At 47.0% G+C, this 18,309-nt stretch overlaps 2 protein-coding genes across 4 annotated transcripts in view; one reads left to right on the forward strand and one right to left on the reverse strand.

Moving 5' to 3' along the window:
* Window positions 1-1,157: 1,157 nt before the first annotated feature.
* On the reverse strand, window positions 1,158-17,467 carry NCSTN (nicastrin). 3 transcript variants are annotated; one of them, XM_011957643.1, is made up of 18 exons: window positions 17,048-17,254; window positions 15,906-16,041; window positions 15,694-15,798; window positions 11,357-11,480; window positions 10,808-10,929; window positions 10,228-10,373; window positions 9,086-9,236; window positions 8,652-8,761; window positions 8,251-8,403; window positions 7,461-7,565; window positions 7,215-7,292; window positions 6,160-6,332; window positions 4,362-4,464; window positions 4,163-4,258; window positions 3,776-3,863; window positions 3,373-3,527; window positions 2,875-3,087; window positions 1,158-1,972 (listed from the first exon to the last, which is right to left on the reverse strand). In XM_011957643.1, the coding sequence occupies exons 2-18, from the start codon at window positions 15,928-15,930 to the stop codon at window positions 1,850-1,852; spliced, it is 2,070 nt and encodes a 689-aa protein (XP_011813033.1). In that variant the 5' UTR covers window positions 15,931-16,041; window positions 17,048-17,254; the 3' UTR covers window positions 1,158-1,849. The 3 variants fall into 3 exon arrangements, with proteins under 3 accessions (XP_011813033.1, XP_011813032.1, XP_011813034.1); XM_011957642.1 differs by lacking the exon at window positions 15,906-16,041 and having other exon boundaries at window positions 17,048-17,467; XM_011957644.1 differs by lacking the exons at window positions 8,251-8,403; window positions 8,652-8,761; window positions 9,086-9,236; window positions 15,906-16,041 and having other exon boundaries at window positions 17,048-17,467.
* The window catches only part of COPA (coatomer protein complex, subunit alpha), a 53,613-nt gene continuing 52,267 nt past the window's right edge, over window positions 16,964-18,309 (forward strand). The window contains exon 1 of the mRNA XM_011957665.1: window positions 16,964-17,398. Within this exon, the coding sequence (XP_011813055.1) occupies window positions 17,359-17,398 (40 nt within the window). The 5' untranslated portion in view covers window positions 16,964-17,358. The remainder of the gene's footprint in view (window positions 17,399-18,309) is intronic.

Below are 18,309 nucleotides of genomic sequence, written 5' to 3' on the forward strand. Positions count from 1 at the left end.
AGCTGTGGAGCCCGGCCCAGTCGATGGTGGCAGCTGTGCTCGACTCCCGCCAGCACCACACAGCCTCTCCAGCTCAAACTGGGAGGGTTGGGGTGGGGGAGAAGTAGCAGGGTATATTTCATCTCTCGGAACTCCAAACATGTCTCCCTTCCCCCCAGGGGAACTTGGAGAGAAACCTGGAGAAAAATCACCTCTTCTCAGCAGTATTTGAAAAGGTAAATAGTCCAATCAGGGAACTAAGAGGAGTGCTTGAAACCCTGTGAATACGGCCAGCCAGTCCCTTTCCGTTGCTGCTGGCATTCAGGCACGTGTCAGAGGCAGCCTCCTGGCCAGCAGTGGAGTGAAGGCTGGGTTTAAGCTTCTACTCCTGCAGGTTCTCTTTCCCCCTTGGCTGACTCAGCCGTTGCCCACGATCATTTAGCAGGGCTGCTATACTCCAGAATTTTGCCTCCGTGAAGACCTAGGGAATCTGAGCATCTCTACAGAGGTCAGGTTCTTTTTCTAAAATAGTTCAAACTTGTTTTGGCCTACAAATGGCCCACCATTAACAGAAACCCAAACTCCTTAGCATGCCAGCCAAGAACTTCGGGATTCAGCCTAGTCTCGCCTCCTGCTGATCCTTATGGCTCAGACACACTGAACTTACCATCTCCCAAACGTGACTCACACCTTTTCTTGATTCTGTGCTTCCACACCCGGTGAACGCTTTAAATCATTACTTGAATGTCACCCCCGACATGGTCCTGAATTCCTCTATGTGCTACCAGAGCACTTGGGATATACTGCGATTATTCCTTTTATTACACTGGATTACAAGCAGCTGTGAGAATGTCTGTCTCTTCTCTCATCCCAACTGTGAGCTACTCAAGGGTTAGGGTTATATTCTCTTCATCTCTGTACCCCAGCCAGTGTCTCAGAGTGAATAAAGACATGCCTGTTCATTACAAAGTGAGAAGAAACTATGTTAACATTGTTCTTATAAGAGGAGAACCAGGGCTCTGCAATTTGAAAGGACTTCAGCTGTTTTTGACAAAGCCTTACCCCTTGGGTCCTCTGGAGCCCAAGACGATAGCATAAAAGATAACAACTTCATGACTTCCAGTCTAGGCTCGCTGAACAAAGTGGCCTGGGAAGAATAACTGTAGCAGTACAAGTAATGTGGGATAATCTATTTTAATGAAACTCATTATATATATATTTACAAAAAGAATAAAGGAAAAAGACAAAAACAAAAATAGATATTACAGCTTAATAAAAAGTACAACTGAGCACTGTGGGCTGGAGGTGGGATACCCACCCGCAGCACGCCCACCCTAATGTGCCGTCTGAGGGCCTGGAGAAAGGACGGTGGGAAGGATACAGTAGGCTCAGCCCAGAGATGCCCCTGTCCGCCTCAGGGGTTCAATGTAGTCTGACTCTGACATTCAACCTTTTATGTCCTTCCCAGTCAGGAAGGTAACTGGGTACAGGGGTGGGGGTGAGGAGCAGAGAGAGGTACAGGGCAAAGTACCTGTACCAGGGAAAAAGTAGAAGGATACTGAAGGGCAAATTAGGGTGGGTAACTAGGGAGTTAAACAGGAGCAAGAAGCTTCTATTTGTATTCCCAAAATCTGGCATGAGTAGAGGAGGAGGAGTAAATGGGGAAGGGGAGATGGGCAAGTGGAGTGGAGGAAGGGAGGCAACTTACTTATCTCTCCCTGTCTCTTTTGGATAGTTCCAGTCTTTTATGTTAATCCCAGTCTGAGACAGGCCCAGGGAGGTTCCAGTGACAAATTAGTGGTTGTGTCCCAGTGGGACAGATGCTCTAGGAAGTGAACTGCTGAGCTGGTAGGAAAAGCTGGGGTCCTCCTCAGTATGACACAGCTCCTGGCTCCCGGGGAGCAATGAAAAGGACATCAGCTTTGGCATTGATGCAGTAGGTGGCGATGAGGGAGAAGATGAGGATGCCGAAGCCCACTATCAGGGTGATAAACTGCAGGGAGAGAGAGGGCAGGAAAGGAGAAAGGCATTCTCAGGACTTAGTGCCGTTTTTTGGATAATTGTTTGGGGTTTGGAGCCATGGGAATTCGGATGCTGGCTCTAAGCACCAAGTATGGAACAACCATGGGCAACATCTCCCCAGCCTACAGACTTTGTCTCACCATTTGAAAAGAGAAGTGAAGTATCTCTGTTCTTGCTTCCGTCTCGTATTTTAGGCATTTTGAAAGGAGGGCCCATGGCTTTGGTTCCCTTGCAGCACTTACATTACTGACTTGTGACAGGAGCTCAGTACATTAGACTGACTCATCCCAGCTGTGCCAGATGGGGAATGCCAGATGGGAGGTGGAAACTGTGAAGGAGTTCTGGGATCCACAGGGGCTCTCCAGAATGAACACCTACTCAAACTATCTGTGAAGAAAGGCCTCCTGGCTGGGCGCAGTGGCTCATGCCTGTAATCCCAGCACTTTGGGAGACCAACGCGGGTGGATCACCTGAGGTCAGGAGTTCAAGACCAGCCTGACCAACATGGGGAAAACCATCTCTACTAAAAATTTAAAAAAATTAGCCGGGCATGGTGGCACACATCTGTAATCCCAGCTACTTGGGAGGCTGAAGCAGGAGAGTCACTTGAATCTGGGGGACGGAGGTTGCAGTGAGCCGAGATCATGCCATTGCACTCCAGCTTGGGCAAAAAGTGAAATTCCATCTCAAAAAAAAAAAAAAAAAGAAAGAAAGAGGCCTCCTAAGAGAACACGCTGGCTGACCAGGGACAGATTTGCAGTAAGCTTTTGCTACAGATGTGGGGCAAATGGGAGATGGAAGGGGCTATGTGACACAAGAAAGCAGAAAGAAGTCAAACAGATCCCTGCCACCTCCCCTCCTGCCCTATCTCACCTCAAGCTCTTTGCTGGCGATGAGAAATATCCGGGCACGGATATCTTTCCAGCGGCTCTCAGTCCATGTAGAGTATTCAGTAGAGCTCCATTGACTCAGTTCGAAGGCAGGAGACAAGGCCCTGGCTAATCGTGCAGTGGAACGCACACACCGGGGGAGTCGGTCCGTCTCATTGGAATTCAAAGGGCCCTGGACCCACGAGTACTCATACAGCTGCACAGAAGATGGGCCACAACACATGGCTAGGGTGATCCTCTTCTCACTCGTTCCCTCTACCCTCTATCAGTGCCATGCTCTAACCAATTGAGCTAACTGGTTGCTGTCCCTTTATCCTTTAGATGGTCCATTTTCACCCAGGTTCTTCAACACCCAATTGCTAAGGACTGCATCTCTTCACCTCTCCATCCCAACCCCTGGGTCTAACTGGGTCTAGAAGAACCTCCAACTTTCCCAAGGGAAAGGGGCCCCAGGGCACTTCCGACACCCACCACCACTCACATCCTTGTTTTCACTTGGGACTTTACTTGGATCCTGGCACTGCTCTCGGGTGAGGTTGACCACTGTGCCAGTCAAATTTGCCAAGGCATACTGTACAACATAAGTGGTGTTGGTGGGGCTGGAGACAGCGATGTAATGTTGAAGAGGCCCGTCACCTGATTGCAGACCAAAGGGAAGGGAAGATTTGGTGGGTGGATGGTGGGTGAAACAGGAAAAGCCCAAGATTGGCAGCAGCCAGAAAGGAGGGCAAGGGGAAAGGATCCATCAAATATGAGAAGAAAGGAAAACAAGGGGTAAGAAAAACAGAGTGGAAAAAGAAAAAAATAATAAAGGTTAAACCAAAATGACTTTTTCTCTATCCCTTTCCTCAGCTAAGGGTCCCATTCCCACATCAGATGCTTACCCAAGTAGGACCTTAGGTCCTGCCTGAGGATAGACTGGAACCATGAGTTGTTGGCTTTAATCAGGAACCCATAGAGCAGGCGGGTAACCTAGGATTGGAACAGTGAGGAGAGAAAACCCTGTGACTTGAAGGGAGCCCAGGGAAAGAATTCAGTGGAGACCCAGTCACGGGGCAGGAACCAGACTGGCCAGATACACTGGAGTTGGGAGACAGTGGCTGGCTCATAAGATGCAGATGAGGCCCACCTAAGAGCTCTCTGGGGCATCAGGCATTCTCACCGGCATCAACAGTAACGTAGAATTCCAAAGTTTGGGACACTAGGGCAAGGGAGGATAGGGACAGCTTGCTGTGTAAACAGAAAGAAGGAGCTAGGGCCCATCTTCTTACCGTTTGGGGATCAGCCTGAACTGTGTCGCTGAAGTTGGTTCCTCCTGCAAGCTCATACAGAGCACGTCCCAGCACCGTGGCCACATCTGCCAGGGCCTGTGGTAGGTGAGGAGGGGGCTGAATGGCCCACCTCTCCTATCCTCAAATGCTAGCTCTTCACTTGTGCCCCAGGCTCCCACCCAGCCTGACTCAATGCTACCTTGGCAGTGTCTGTTACAAAGTTCAGGTCCTCTTCAGGGCTCAGCCATTCGGGATAGCTCACATTAATGTTCTCAGCAGTGTCGTAAATACTCTGGTAATATCTGCCAGGAAAGCTGGCATGAGCCTTGGCTACATTTAGCCAGGGCTCTGCCCCTTTCCTCCCTCAAATGCCCCCTTATGCAGGAACTCAGCATCTCATTTTCAGCATCCAGAAAAAAAGGGTAAGAGAAAATCAGGATCCCATACTGAAAAAGGTGTGGAGAACAGGGAAGTAGGAGTGAGGGTGAGGTAGTTACAGAAAATTAAAGATTTTCCTGACAGACAAGGTAGAAAAGGTGAATGAGCTCAGATCTTTAAACACAGGAGAGTCTCTTCTGTATCATTTGGGCTGGAGATACGGGGGACGGCTAAGATGATTTTCGGAGAACTCTGCCATATACCATGAGATCAACTGTGTAACTGTTCCAATGAACATTTATATTTACGGTGGCTGGGAGCAGGAGGTGATTAGCACGTCTTAGGATCAGGTCTGCTCATAGATATGTAAGAATACACTGATAAAAGCACCATGATGATCCTTATGGAGCCCCAAGGAGATAGACCTTAAAAGAGGGGCTGAACTCCACAGTCTTTACCATCAGTAAATCCCTGTTTACGCAAGTCAGGTCAGCCACATAATCAAATCCAAAATGTGTTCAAATGATGAATCCTCGCTTGCCCCAGAGTGGTACAAGGATAGCTTTAGAGGTCGCATGTGGTGGCTCAAGCCTGTAATCCCAGCACTTTGGGAGGCCGAGACGGGCGGATCACGAGGTCAGGAGATCGAGACCATCCTGGCTAACCCGGTGAAACCCCGTCTCTACTAAAAAAATACAAAAAACTAGCTGGGCGAGGTGGCGGGCGCCTGTAGTCCCAGCTACTCGGGAGGCTGAGGCAGGAGAATGGCATAAACACGGGAGGCGGAGCTTGCAGTGAGCTGAGATCCGGCCACTGCACTCCAGCCTGGGCGACACAGCGAGACTCCGTCTCAAAAAAAAAAAAAAAAAAAAGCATTGCTTTAGAGAAGACAGCTGACCCTAAGTGCTAGGACTGTCACTCCCCTACATAAGTGAGAAGGTGCTACTTGGCTGGGGTCAGAGACAGAGCTCAAGCATTTCCACTTCGAAACTCATTTGGCTCCAGGGAAGCTTGGCAATCCAGCCTGAGTAAGAAGTCCCCGTTATCTGAGGCCTCAAGTTAGGAGCAGTTTAAGGGTAACCCGGACCAAGAAAGAGGTGACTAACAGGGCCTTACTATCTCTGGAGCTCCATCAGCTATAGGAGGCACTTTTACCCTCACACTGAACCATGGACACCTACCACATGTCAAGAACATGGTACATTTCACAGAGTATGAATACTGTTTCCGGCACCTCTGGGTGAGTTCCAGAGAAGGACTGCTTTTTGTCCTCTAGTCAAAGGGCCCCCACCATCCTTCCCATGCTTGTTTGAGATGATGCCCTCTGCTGGCAGCCCTGAGGAACTCAGGACCCTGGAGAGCTTGGGAGCAGTGGAACCATAACCCAGGATTGTGACAGGAAAGGGCTAAGGGTGAGGATGATTTTCTAAGATGACTAGACCGTCAAACAAATAAGGGTTTCAGGTCAGATGTGAAAAGGCCACTGAGCAAAGAATACAGATGGACCGGAGGTTTTGGAGGGGGTAGTGTGGGCAAGTGGAGGGTAATAACCTTCCTCCCAGACTGCAGAATAGACTCTTTTCGAGAATGAAGAGGGTGCAGGGCCAAGTGATTCTTACTTGTTATGGAAGGCACCAGAGTGGTCAGCCAGAACAACGCCAGAGATGTTTCGAGCTCGAAGAAATCGCTGCAGGGAAGATGGTGGGAGAGGCTGGGACTGATTTGGCCTCCTGAGGATGACAGCAGGGACGCCAGCACCACTCTTCTCCAATGTGGCCAGGAGATCCTCCACCTGGGCAGAACGAGGGAGATTAACTGATGGGAGCCTGGGGGATGGGAAGCAGGAGGTCTCTTTTAGGCCTGAAATGCTCTATACTTCAAGTCCCCTGCTTGGGGAGCTACCCTATCTCTAGTAGACCTTTATCCCTCAAGCCTTTTGGGACCAAGGCTCTCTGGATTTCCTGTAGCTTCCACCATTCTTTTTAGAATGAGAAAATTGGGGCATAAAGAAGAGACCTTTTCTTTTTCATATTTATAAGGAAATTCTACCGTCTTCAAGACTCTGCTTTATCCTCAGTGGATGCTTCACTTATTACTTATTGTGCAGAATTGCAGGGAGCAAATAATAATAGAAAACTGAGTGCTGAATGCCAAACAGATAACCAATTCTTTAAATGCTACAGAATTCCACAGCAGGGATGATGCTGAAGGCTTGAATTACAGAAAGAGGACCACCTGGAAAAAAGCAGACCTAAAGGTGGACCTAGAGGGAAGGGAAGGTTTTGAACAAGCAGTGAGGAAAGTGGAGGACAAGTCAGATAGGGAGTGTAACACAGCCAGGAGTTGGGCAGAGCAGCCTTGACAATTGGATCCATGGGGCAGCAAGGCAAGAAGAGAGCTAGTCACTCACCTATCCTTAATGGGCAGTGGTAGTCTGCTAGGCAACAAATGATCAGAGAACTACCCAGTCCAGGGAACCAATGGAATGCCACTGAGCTCCTGATTCTTCCCAGCAGCAACAACAGCTGTGGTGTTCATCCTTTGGCCAACACCCAATCCAATCCTGTCTCTTACCCTGTCTCACAGGCCCTGGGGGTTGGTGGAAACAGGGCAGGGGTTGGGGTCTGGATTCTGAGCTGTAGGAACAGGAAATGAGGGGAGATGCTCAGGTTACCTGGTTCCGTACAGAATCATTTTTCTGAGACACAGGATCTGTGTGCATCCAAAGCTCTAGTGAGGTTCTTAAGGCCACCTGGGGGGAGGATGAAGAAACAATACTTAGAATCAGTCTCCTGTTCTGGGCCATACTTAGGCAACAGAAGTCAAGGGAAAAGGTGGTGGTTCCTGCAGTTGAGAGCACAGAACAACAAAGGAGGAAGTTTTAATTAAAAAGGAAGGGGCTGGGGGACATGTCACATACCTGTCCCAGCTCCACAAATGAGTCCACATTCTCTAACTGCACAGGAAACTTGCCCTTCTCCATATCGTAGACCATCCTCGAGCTACCAATGTAGTCAAAAGTTTCCTGAGAGATGGAGGTAGGTGGGAGGGGGAACAGAGATTCCAAAGGGTTAGGAGAGCCTTGAGGAAGGCCAGATCATCAAAGCTGTAAGCAAGACGACTGTCTCAGGTCACCTCAACTGCTAGTCAGCTTACAGTCTGCGACTTTGTGCTTCCCTTGGCCCCACATCCCAGCTGTGACTATCCCTCATACGTATGTATTACAAGATTTCTCAAGCCCAGAAACGGGGAAGGTAGCCTCAGTAAAGGCCTAAGATGAACATCAGCTATAATATGTCTGCTTCTTAACTGTCCCCCACCTCCAGTGACTCAGCCACAGATGCTGTTCCCTTAGTTTAGGGCTGTGTTCCTAGTGATGAGAGTCAGGAGCCTCAGGGCTCCTGGATGGAGACAGCAGTAAAGGAGTCCAGAGAGTAAAAGTAAAAGGCCACCTCCAATATATCTTATCAGTGGGGGAAAAAAGGGGCTGGTTACATACCAATTAGGGGTGTAAAAGCTTCCTAAAAAGAAGGAATCTAAGCTTCCTAAAATGGAGGAATCTAAAGGGGAGACACATGTAGACACATCCAGAAGCTCTATGCTGGTTAACAACTTAGGTGAAGTGCTGAGGTCTTCTCCAACCAGTAGCCACTCTCATCTTTACTATCCACTTTCTTTCCTGCCATTGCACCCCAGTAAAGAGCCCTTACCCCTTGGAAGAAGACAAACATGACATTGCGGGGCAGGGTGGTCACATCGGGTGCCTTTTGCAAAGCTTCAGCAGCAGCCAGCTGGGTGACAAAGGAAGCCACCGCACTTTCAGCCCCTGGGGCCACATTCCAGAAAAAGGAACGACTATCCAGCTAGGTACAACAGAAGAAAAGTCAGGGGATATATACTTTAAAACTGGCCCCAAACCTCCTTTCTTGCTCCAGTCAAGAGAATATACCTGTCCTGCGGCAACGGAGACAACCCAGGAGTCCCACAGCCCAGATTCCTCCCCGTTTGAGGCTTCCCAATTTAGCAACTTTGAAATCTGATATGCTAGAGAGGGGCCTACCAGCTCTTTTTGTGCCAGCCCTGCCCATCCTGATCAGAAGCCAACACTCACCCGGGTGGCAGCAACCACAACCCTGTCGTCAGGCTTTAATGTCCCAGTTGTATTTATAGGCTTTAGCATGCTCCACACATTGTAATCAGACAGGGGGTCACAGACGATTTCTAAGCAGGATGAAAACAATGAGAGATCAACAAGGCTAAAGGAGACAGTAGCTATAAAGGCAACACTGGAAAACTTCTGACCAGTGCCCCACGGACTCTAAGTCATTTTCTCTACTTCCAATAGCCCCGGCTTGGCTTCTCTGCCACCATCCGCTTTAGGAACAAGCTGCCTCAATTTTTCAGAATTGTTTCTAGTTCTCCCACGCAGAGCTCCTTCATGGTGTCTACTCCTTCCCTACTATAGTCTCTCTAACATTCCCCGGCCTGGTTCCACTCTCCCTCTGCCCCTTATTCCATTACCCTCATGGTTTGGATCTGCCTTACCTGGGTTGATGCTGAAGGTGCTTTGGATGGAGCTGCGCCGCATGCAGGTGGCAGTGCTGATGACAGCGTGCATGTGTGAGAAGAGCTGCATGGCACACAGTGGGAAAGTTGGTGCTGAGCCATTCTGACTCAGGTTGTGATCTTGATAGCACTGAAAGGGGAGATGGACCCCACTGAGACAGCTAGTTGGTGGAGGCCCTCCCCTACGTCCCAGAAGGAGGAGGGCCCAGTTCCATCCTTTTGGGATGAAGCCACACCCTTTACAGAGACATCTGTCCCTGAACAATAGTTATCTGGTACAACCATAGGATCTATAAGGTCAAAGAGAAAAACTCATCAAGAGGTACAAAGGGTTGCAGACTCAATGGTTTAGCTGGAGATGAAATTATCCCATTCCAGATGGCCAGGCCCAGTTGAAAGTTTCAGCCACTGAAAAGACTCAGTGTGATCTGATACAAAGAGCACCAAACTAGAGATAGAAAATCAGACATGACACAGCTAGGAGATCAACTCACCATGCAACTTTGGACAAATCTCTTAACTACTCTATGAGTCAAAATGGAAATACTAGGCCAGAATTAAGGCACAGTAGAGCTAAAAAGAAGCCCAGAAATTACCAAATTGAATCTCTCAATCTCTAGTCCAATGCTTTTTTTAACGATACTAGTGGTTCTTCACGTGGGCTGTGTACCTTGTTTCATATTATTCTTTCAGATATTCTTTATATTTTCTTCTAGTCTAAAAGGCTTTAATGCTGTGAGCATTAAAGGAGCAGGAGCAAAATGTGGGGAGAGAATGTGAGAAAAATAAACGTCTTGGTTCTTTTTGGAGCAACCATCTTTCAGCAGGCGTACTAGTAGAATGAGCCACCCTCCAAATAGGAGAGTCTGTAAAATAATCCTCTTTCTTTCTTTCTTTCTTTTTTTTTTTTTTTTGAGATAGAGACAGCCTGCTCCGTCACCCAGGCTGGAGTGCAATGGTGCCATTTCAGCTCACTGAAACCTCTGCCTCCTGGCTCAAGTGATCCTCCTGTCTCAGCCACCTGGGTGGCTGGGACTACATGCACACACCACCACTCCTGGCTAGAAAAATAATCTTCTTTCTAATTGATTGGAACTGCTAGGAGCTGGCAGAGTCATTACCTGCTTGATGACCTTGGTTTCATTTTCATCTTCAAGAAGAAAGATGGGGAAACTAAAGTCTTCATAAGCCAAACCATTGCCCAGTGAGTTCCACTGTATTTCTCTGCAGTGAGCAAACTCTGGCCCATAGGAGTTGGAGTAAACACCTGAAGAGAAGGATGGGGAATAGGGGGACTGGTTACTGGGACACCAAGGACTTAGGAACCCGGTGAGGGAGGAAGAATCTTACAGTTGGAACTAAGAGTTCAAAAGCAGGTGGTGACTCAAAGAAGCAGGCATGATGTCTATCACCATCCACACTAAAATGGAAAGACAATGGTATCAGGGAGTCTTAGGCTATAAGATTAGGGATGTGAACATGTGACAAAAAGAGATGATGCCAGGTAAGGCAAAGGAAGGGGAAGCAGGAAAGGGAAGGGATGAGCAGCAAGGACAAATAAACACTACCTCCTGTTTGGGAGTCAGTTACTGACACTACACACAGACACAAACACACATATATCCCTCACGAAGACATAAGACCGAAGCAACAATGAGCCTTAGGTGACAGTAGGCTCTCCTGATCCTTTGAGACACTTACCAAACCCATCATTTGGGCACTGCACACTAGGAGAGAATCCTGAGGCAGGATTGGGCTTGGTCAAGGACACTGCAAGACCAGCAATTCGGCTGGTTCTCCCTTTCAGCTTCTCCATTAAATCCCTGGAATAGGAAAGGAATTCCATGAAGGAACACAGGAAGGTATCGGACAGCCTGACATCCTGCCCTCCAGGATGGAAACAAATGGGGAACTAGGGGAATCATATTGTTGACTTATTTCTTCCCTTTCAGTCTCTAACTTCTGAGTCTGGACTATCATCTGCTCTAAAAAGTAGAGCTCTAGTGAGTCAGCACCCCAGGAAGGAAGGGGAGGGGTACCCAGGGTTACTCAGGGACAAGATAGGTGAAATTTGGCCCTGAGCTCAAGATCATTTCTTTTGATGGTACACCTTTCCTTCTGAGGACCACCCTGCCTTCTCCCCTGACCAGACCAGGGCAGCCAAGGGAAGTTTTCACTAATAAGTGGGAGGACTGTTCACTGAAACTTTCCCTCTATGGATGTTTTCCCAGCAGATATATCTATTCTTACCTGGTAAAAAGCTTGCTCTCCAGCAGAACCATGTAAGGGGGGTTGGGGCCATCAGTCAATACCCACTGTAGGTCCTCTTCTCTCTCTACTACGTGGATAACCCCTGTGTCTCCACTAATTGAAGCTGCCAGGACAGAATGAGTTAAATTAAAGCTCCCACAGTTGATAATTCTGACTCTGTCTCACTGATTCTGCGTATCTTTTATCCCTAAAGATGTCACAACATATTTGGGTGAATACAGGCACCTCTAGATTTGAACTGAAAAGCTGTTGCCTCAGCTTCATCTGAAGTTTATCAGGAGGGAATGGAATATAAAAGAGCACAAGAGGACTCATTATATGCCAGAAAGGTTCTGTGAACTTCATTTTCTTAACCTTATTTAGCCATATACATAAGATTCTACAACAATAGACAACAAAGTTTTCAAACCTATATTTTCTCCAGGAAATGCCACTAAATCTCTAGCTCAGGGTTTTAGCTTTGAATCTTCCTTTATGAAAACACATGCAGAGATGCCCTTGGCCTCAGGAGCCTTCCTAGATCATCATTCCTTTTGCCCTTTTTGGGAATGACTTTACTTGCTTCTGGCCGGTTTTAGATGAGGTTAATCAAGAACTCTGAGGTTTCTAAAACAGAGCTTCCCAATTGATAAGCCTTGAATGGATCAGAGATGTGCTCTCATTGGTTCTCCTCATTCCAGGAAACCTAGGGTTTCTTTCCAAAGTCACCTCCAGCCAGGAGTCTACTTATCATTTACCCCAGGATGCCCTGAAAATATCACCCATTTCTCTATGTGCCAGGATGCCATACAAATAACATTTTCTATGTGTCTCATGACATGATAAAGATTGGGAAGCACTGTATTAGAGAATGGATGACCCAGAGTCCAGAATACTTTGAATTCTACATAATTCAACACATTAGGTAATACTCCTTAAGTCCCTAGTGATGTGTGTAGAGATATCCTAGGGTCTCCCTGTGAGTCTTCCCCCAACAGAAAATTGGATGTGTTATTCATAAATTATTTAAGACCAGTAGTTCTCAGCCCTGGCTGTGTATCAGAATCACTTTAGAGTTTTAAATGCCCACCTCGGCCCCCCAAAGTGCTGGGATTACAGGAGTGAGTCACCATGCCTGGCCCTTGCCATAGCATTTAAAACATGGGAAAAGGAACAGATAGTGTGGCAACTAAAACATATATAACTTCAGCCAGGTGCAGTGGCTCATGCCTGTAATCCCAGTACTTTGGGAGGCCGAAGTGGTTGGATCACTTGAGGTCAGGAGTTCGAGACCAGCCTGGCCAACATGGCGAGACCCCATCTCTACTAAAAATACAAAAATTAGCCAGGTATGATGGCGCATACCTGTAATGCTAGCTACTCAGGAGGCTGAGGCAGGGGAATGGCTTGAACCTGGGAGGTGGAGGCTGCAGTGAGCTGAGACTGTCCCACAGCACTCCAGCCTGGGTGACATAGTGTGACTCCGACTCACACACACACACACACACACACACACACACACACACACACACAACCACCCCAAAACTTCAACACCAGGGAGGACAGGAAGAAGACAAACTATGATAACTGGACTGAAAAAAACTTGGATTCTAATCTGGATTCCAACTAGCAATGGAGTAGTCTTAAGTAACTTGCTTATTTTCTCTGGGCCTTCAATAAGGAGGTTTTCTACCTCTATTCATCTCATACTGTGGGTATAGATGAAAGAAGGAAGAAAGGATAGAAGGAGGGAGGGAGGGAAAAGAAACCTATTTATAGCCCCCTTTCAGAACTTTAAAGCGTCCAAGAGAAGCAGAGCATTATAATGAGAAATCAAACCTGGGTATCACTTTTTCTCCTTAGTTTTATCATGTTAGCTACACTAATTAAAAAGGGCGCAGCCTGCTCAGAAAAGACAGATATGACAAAGTAAGACTTAGAAATAAGTACGTTGAAAAGGAAACAATAAGGAAGTGGCCAGAGTCCCGCTTGCCCCCTCTTGTTTCTCTATACTGGCACTTGGCTTTACCTCCAGAGGCTTTGCTTCCCACAGAGCTGTTTTAAGAACATAGAGCAGAATGACTCATTCCCAAAGGAGTTTTCTTAGAGCCTAGTTACAAGAAGATGGGGTCCTGGCCTTCTGTACTTTATCGTGAGGTTCCAGCAAGACCAGCAGTCTGATCTCAGCCCACCCTGAACCTAGCTCTCTTCTACCTACAAATCAGTTCAGAAACTAAGTCCAGAGGGCTGGGCACGGTTGTTCATGCCTGTAATCCCAGCATTTTGGGAGGCCAAGGCGGGCAGATCACAAGGTCAGGAGTTCGAGACCAGCCCGGCCAACATGGTGAAGCCCCCACCTCTACTAAAGATGCAAAAAATTATCCGGGCATGGTGGAATACACCCGTAATCCCAGCTATTCAGGAAGCTGAGACAGGAGAATCACTTTAACCTGTGAGGCGGAGATTGCAGTGAGCTGAGATCGTGCCACTGCACTCCAGCCCAGGTGAGAGGGCGAGACTCCATCTCAAAAAAAAAAAAAAAAAAGAAACTAAGTACAACAAAAACTTTATTTGGGGCTGATTGGAACCAGTCAACCTACTCCCAGTGCTCTGTATAGCAGGGACACGGGACAATTAACAGATACTATAACTCAGGGAAAGATGGCTAAAAAAGTAGTAACTGCTTCCATGAACAAGTCCTTCACTTCTCAGTGTCCCAGTTTTCTCTTACCAAATTGGAAGAAGGCTTCAGGAAATTACACAGCACTTCTGAGATCACTCTCTTTACCTAGCATCATCAATAACCATCTATTAAGAGATATTTGACTTTCAGCTTTATGCAAGTATTCCAACCATTATTCCAGGGGTAAACTGAAATTCAGAGGTGATCAATTTGATGATGAGAAAGCCAATATCAGACCCCACGTTTCCTGCTTATCTGCAAAACTACTTTCTGACAGAGCTATTGTCCACAGGAAACAAAATCTGAAGACAGCAGGTTAGCCTTTAGATTACTACTTTTCCTGCCCTATGATTTTAACAGTTTTTAAAGCCATAGTATTGTGGCACCTTCTTTTGGAACACACAAAGCGTAAAAATAAGTGGCCTCAATGTCAGTTGAATTTAAGGAAAAACAAAGTTTTAAAAAAGGATAAATAGAATGCTTCACTAATTCCTCCTGCAATTATTTGGCATTTTCTTTTCTTTTTTTTTTTTTTTTGAGACAATGTCTCACTCTGTCACCTACGCTGGTGTACTGTGGCACAATCTCTGCTCACTGCAACCTCCACCTCCTGGGCTCAAGTGATTCTCCTTCCTCCACCTCCCGAGAAGCTGCGACTACAGGCACGCCACAACAGCTGGCTAATTTCTGTATTTTTAGTAGAGATGGGGGGTTTCACCATGCTGGGCAGGCTGGTCTCAAACTCCTGACCTCAAGTGATCCACCTGCCTTGGCCTCCCAAAGTGCTGGGATTACAGGCATGAGCCACCGCACCCAGTCTATATGGCATTTTCAATGCCTTCTCTTTAAATAGTTCATTGCCTTTAAGAAGCCCATTTTAGTTCCAAAAAGTTCAGAGTACAAGTGATGACTGGACACCACAGAATATGAGACTTTTTTCTCCTTAAAAAAAGTGTAATAGGGTGGTTAAGACTCCTGGTTCGGCTGGGCACGGTGGTTCACGCCTGTAATCCCAGCATTTTGGGAGACCAAGGCAGGTGGATCACTTGAGGTCAGGAGTTGAGAACAGCCTGACCAACATGGTGAAACCCTGCCTCTACTAAAAATACAAAAATTAGTTGGGCATGGTGGCAGGTACATGTAATCCCAGCTACTCAAGAGTCTGAGGCAGGAGAATCACTTGAATCCGGAAGGCAGAGGTCACAGTGAGCCAAGATGGTGTCACTGCACTCCAGCCTGGGGGACAAGAGTGAAACTCTGTCTCAAAAAAAAAAAAATAAGAGTCTCAGTTTAGTGCTTGAGCCACTAGATCCTGGCGTCATCACTTATTACCAGTATGATCTTGGGAAAGTTACTCAACTTCTTTAAGTTTTAGTTTCATCATTTATAAAGTGACAACAATAGTAAGACCTATTTTATGGGGTTGTCGTGGGGGTTATATGAGATGCACATGTAAAAAGCTTGGTATGCAGCATTTACTAAATGTCAGTTCTTATTAATTATCTTGCCTAGCTTGACAGACCGTTCTCTACAACTGCCTACTCTCAGTCCAGTATGAGTGTCAGAACTCCTAAGCAGGACATGAATGTTACTTACTATCTAGGGCACAGACAAATACCAATGTCCATAAACATGAATCCCAGTCTCAACTCACACTGGCAGCCAATCTGATGAGTGGCGTTGAGCAGGCGAACACAGGGAGCTGTTTTATTCAAGGGGATATATATCTTCCTCTCCACTGAGTTTCCCCTGCACAAACCTGATCGGAAGATAAAAAGTGTTAGAAAAAATTGAGAGACACAGGTATTAGCTTCTATCATGTCATTAACCTGACGTATGGCTTGGGTAAATCATTCAATATCATACTTTCTAAAAAGAGATTAAAGTCCATTATTCTTACTTCTTGCGCACATGATTGTAACAGATACACGCTCTACATGGCACTCAGCTATGTGCCTCAAAGGGTTATTAAAAAGTCCATGTAGCGCCATTGACAGTGACACTAAAAGAGAGAAAACTTGGTCAAAGGAAAGGTGTTTGACCTTAGATTTGCCAGATTCTGGTTGGACAGGTGACCACACTTCTGCTTGTATATCCTGTACATATATTACTAATCAGTTAATACAAAGGTGCTGGGCTAAGAAAACTTTCTGAGACATTTTTCTAAAAGTGTGAACAGAATTGAGAGAAACCTTATGACATACACCGGTCAGTTAATTTAACATCAGTAGGTCATTTGTGTGCCCACAGTACGGGGCAGCTGTAGTTTCTCCTTTGAGGATCTTTAAAAACAATGTGAACTGGGGAAAGGCACAGTCATAGTTATATACAGACATTTGCATTTTAGGGCGTGACCAACTAAAAAGCCATGTATCAGTAAATAAACGCGTATAAGCAAACAGTCAAGTACATTATAAATGCCAAAAGTTCCTTGAATCGTTACTTCACGGTCTTGACAGTTAAGAGTACCCATATCCTATCTTACTCTTGCTTTACTGATTAAAAAAACAAAAACAAAAACAAAAACAAAACCTGAGGCAAGGCAGAGGGACACAGACTTTGGGTGTAACCTATTTAGAGGAAGAAATAAGAAATCTACCTTTTAAGCGCCGCACAGTACCCACAGAACAAGATTGCTTTCGTCTCAAAAAGTCTAAACGGGGGGAAGAAAGCTAACTTTCACACCTGTTCCTTTCGACTGTGGGGTGGGTGGCTAGGGTTGTGGGAAAAACGAGGCATCTGGACAAAGTGGGAGAGGGTCGGGTTCGAAGTCCAGGAAGAGGCCTAGAGAAGGGAGTGAAGCGACACGACATGCTGCGGGGGAGAAGGGACCTTTAGGTCCAGGCAAAGGGGGAACTTCTGTCGTGGGAACGAAAGAGAAAGAGGATTTACAGGGTGGGGGGGACAGAGGGGCAGCAGGAACCAGAAGGGAGACAGTGACGCTCGCAGCTGGGCCGATCCGGAGAGTTCCCCTTAGAGAACGGAGCTCACGGGTGGGGAGGCCTCACCTGCTAGTAGGACGCAGAAAGACAGAAGACGAAGGAGACCCCGACTTCCCGGGTCAGCCCCAGAGCCACCCCCTGCCGTGGCCATCTTGCCTCTCTGCTGAGCGGAAACCCCCGTTCGGCTCCTGCGGGGTAGTGGCCTCTCTAGGCTACCACTAACACCATCTCTGTGGCCCGGAGCCCAACAGACCGGAAGTTCGTGTTTCCAGGAGCTTCCGGAAACCGCGGCAGAGCGTAGCTGACGTGGAGGCGTCCGAAGGGCAGCAGGGTGTGTCGGGGCTCGGATTAAAACATCGGAGTCGGAGACCTGAGAGATGCTAACCAAATTCGAGACCAAGAGCGCGCGGGTCAAAGGTAGTGGAGAAAAAAAAGGGGAACATGGAGGTTGGATGTCAAGAGCGGCGCAAACACCGGGGAAGAGAAAATGGGTAGACGAGCTGGCCGAAGTGGGCCCACCAGACGGACCCAGAGGAAGGCGGAGGGTGGGAGAGAAGTTAGGCCTGGCTAGCGGTTCTCCAGTTCCCTCTTCTTTGGTGTGTCCTTGGGCTTCGATTTACCTATAAAGTGGCTCCCACACTGCAGGGGATTCCTTAGACCTCTTCCCTATTCTTTCTTCTCCCTTTCCGTCTTTGCTGTGCTCCCGACTTGTATTGTTCTGCTCCAAAGTCCCTGTGACCTGTTGGCTTTTTGATTGTATTATATGGAGTGGCCCTGGGGCTTGAGTCTCGATCTCTGTTACTCGCACCCGAGTCAGTAGATTTTTTGGAGACGTGTAGTGGCTACCTCACTTAAGGAGGCCTTGGCTGCAGCATCTCAACATCAGTACCTCCATTCGGCTTTATTCACTACCCGGAAATAGTACTTTGAGGCTTATAACCCCAATAAAGTCTGAACTTGATAGGGTTGCCATATAAAATGCAGGACACCCAGTTAAATTTGAATTTCAGGTAAACAATGAACAGTTTTTTTAGTCTGTCCTTGCTTACCAAAAGTTCAAATATATCTGGGCATCTCGTATTTTTATTTGCTAAGTATGGCGACTCTAGAGCTCGAGTGTGGGTCGTTGGGGGTGGAGGGCAAATACTGAGATTGCAATATTAGCCTCAGAATGTTAAAATGTGAAAGGCAGAGAGAAGTAAGGTCTCCAGAGACCTGGAAAAATAGTATCTAGAGTATGTAGTAAGATGCAGCGTAACAAAGTGGTTAGTCTTTGAAGTGGTTGGTGTTTGAAGTCAGATGGGCTTGCTTTGGAATCCTGAGACATC

The sequence above is a fragment of the Colobus angolensis genome, unplaced genomic scaffold (assembly GCF_000951035.1).
Source record: "Colobus angolensis palliatus isolate OR3802 unplaced genomic scaffold, Cang.pa_1.0 Scaffold447, whole genome shotgun sequence".
NCBI lineage: Eukaryota > Metazoa > Chordata > Mammalia > Primates > Cercopithecidae > Colobus > Colobus angolensis.

Excerpts from the sequence above, each read along its gene's own strand:
- NCSTN (XM_011957642.1), bottom strand. The coding sequence starts at position 17,132 with ATGGCCACGGCAGGGGGTGGCTCTGGGGCTGACCCGGGAAGTCGGGGT. Across the intron at positions 10,930-11,356 it reads GAGAGCAAGCTTTTTACCAG|GGATTTAATGGAGAAGCTGA; the intron begins GTAAGAATAGAT and ends TTCCTATTCCAG. Across the intron at positions 3,864-4,162 it reads TTCAGGCTGATCCCCAAACG|GTTACCCGCCTGCTCTATGG; the intron begins GTAAGAAGATGG and ends TTCCAATCCTAG.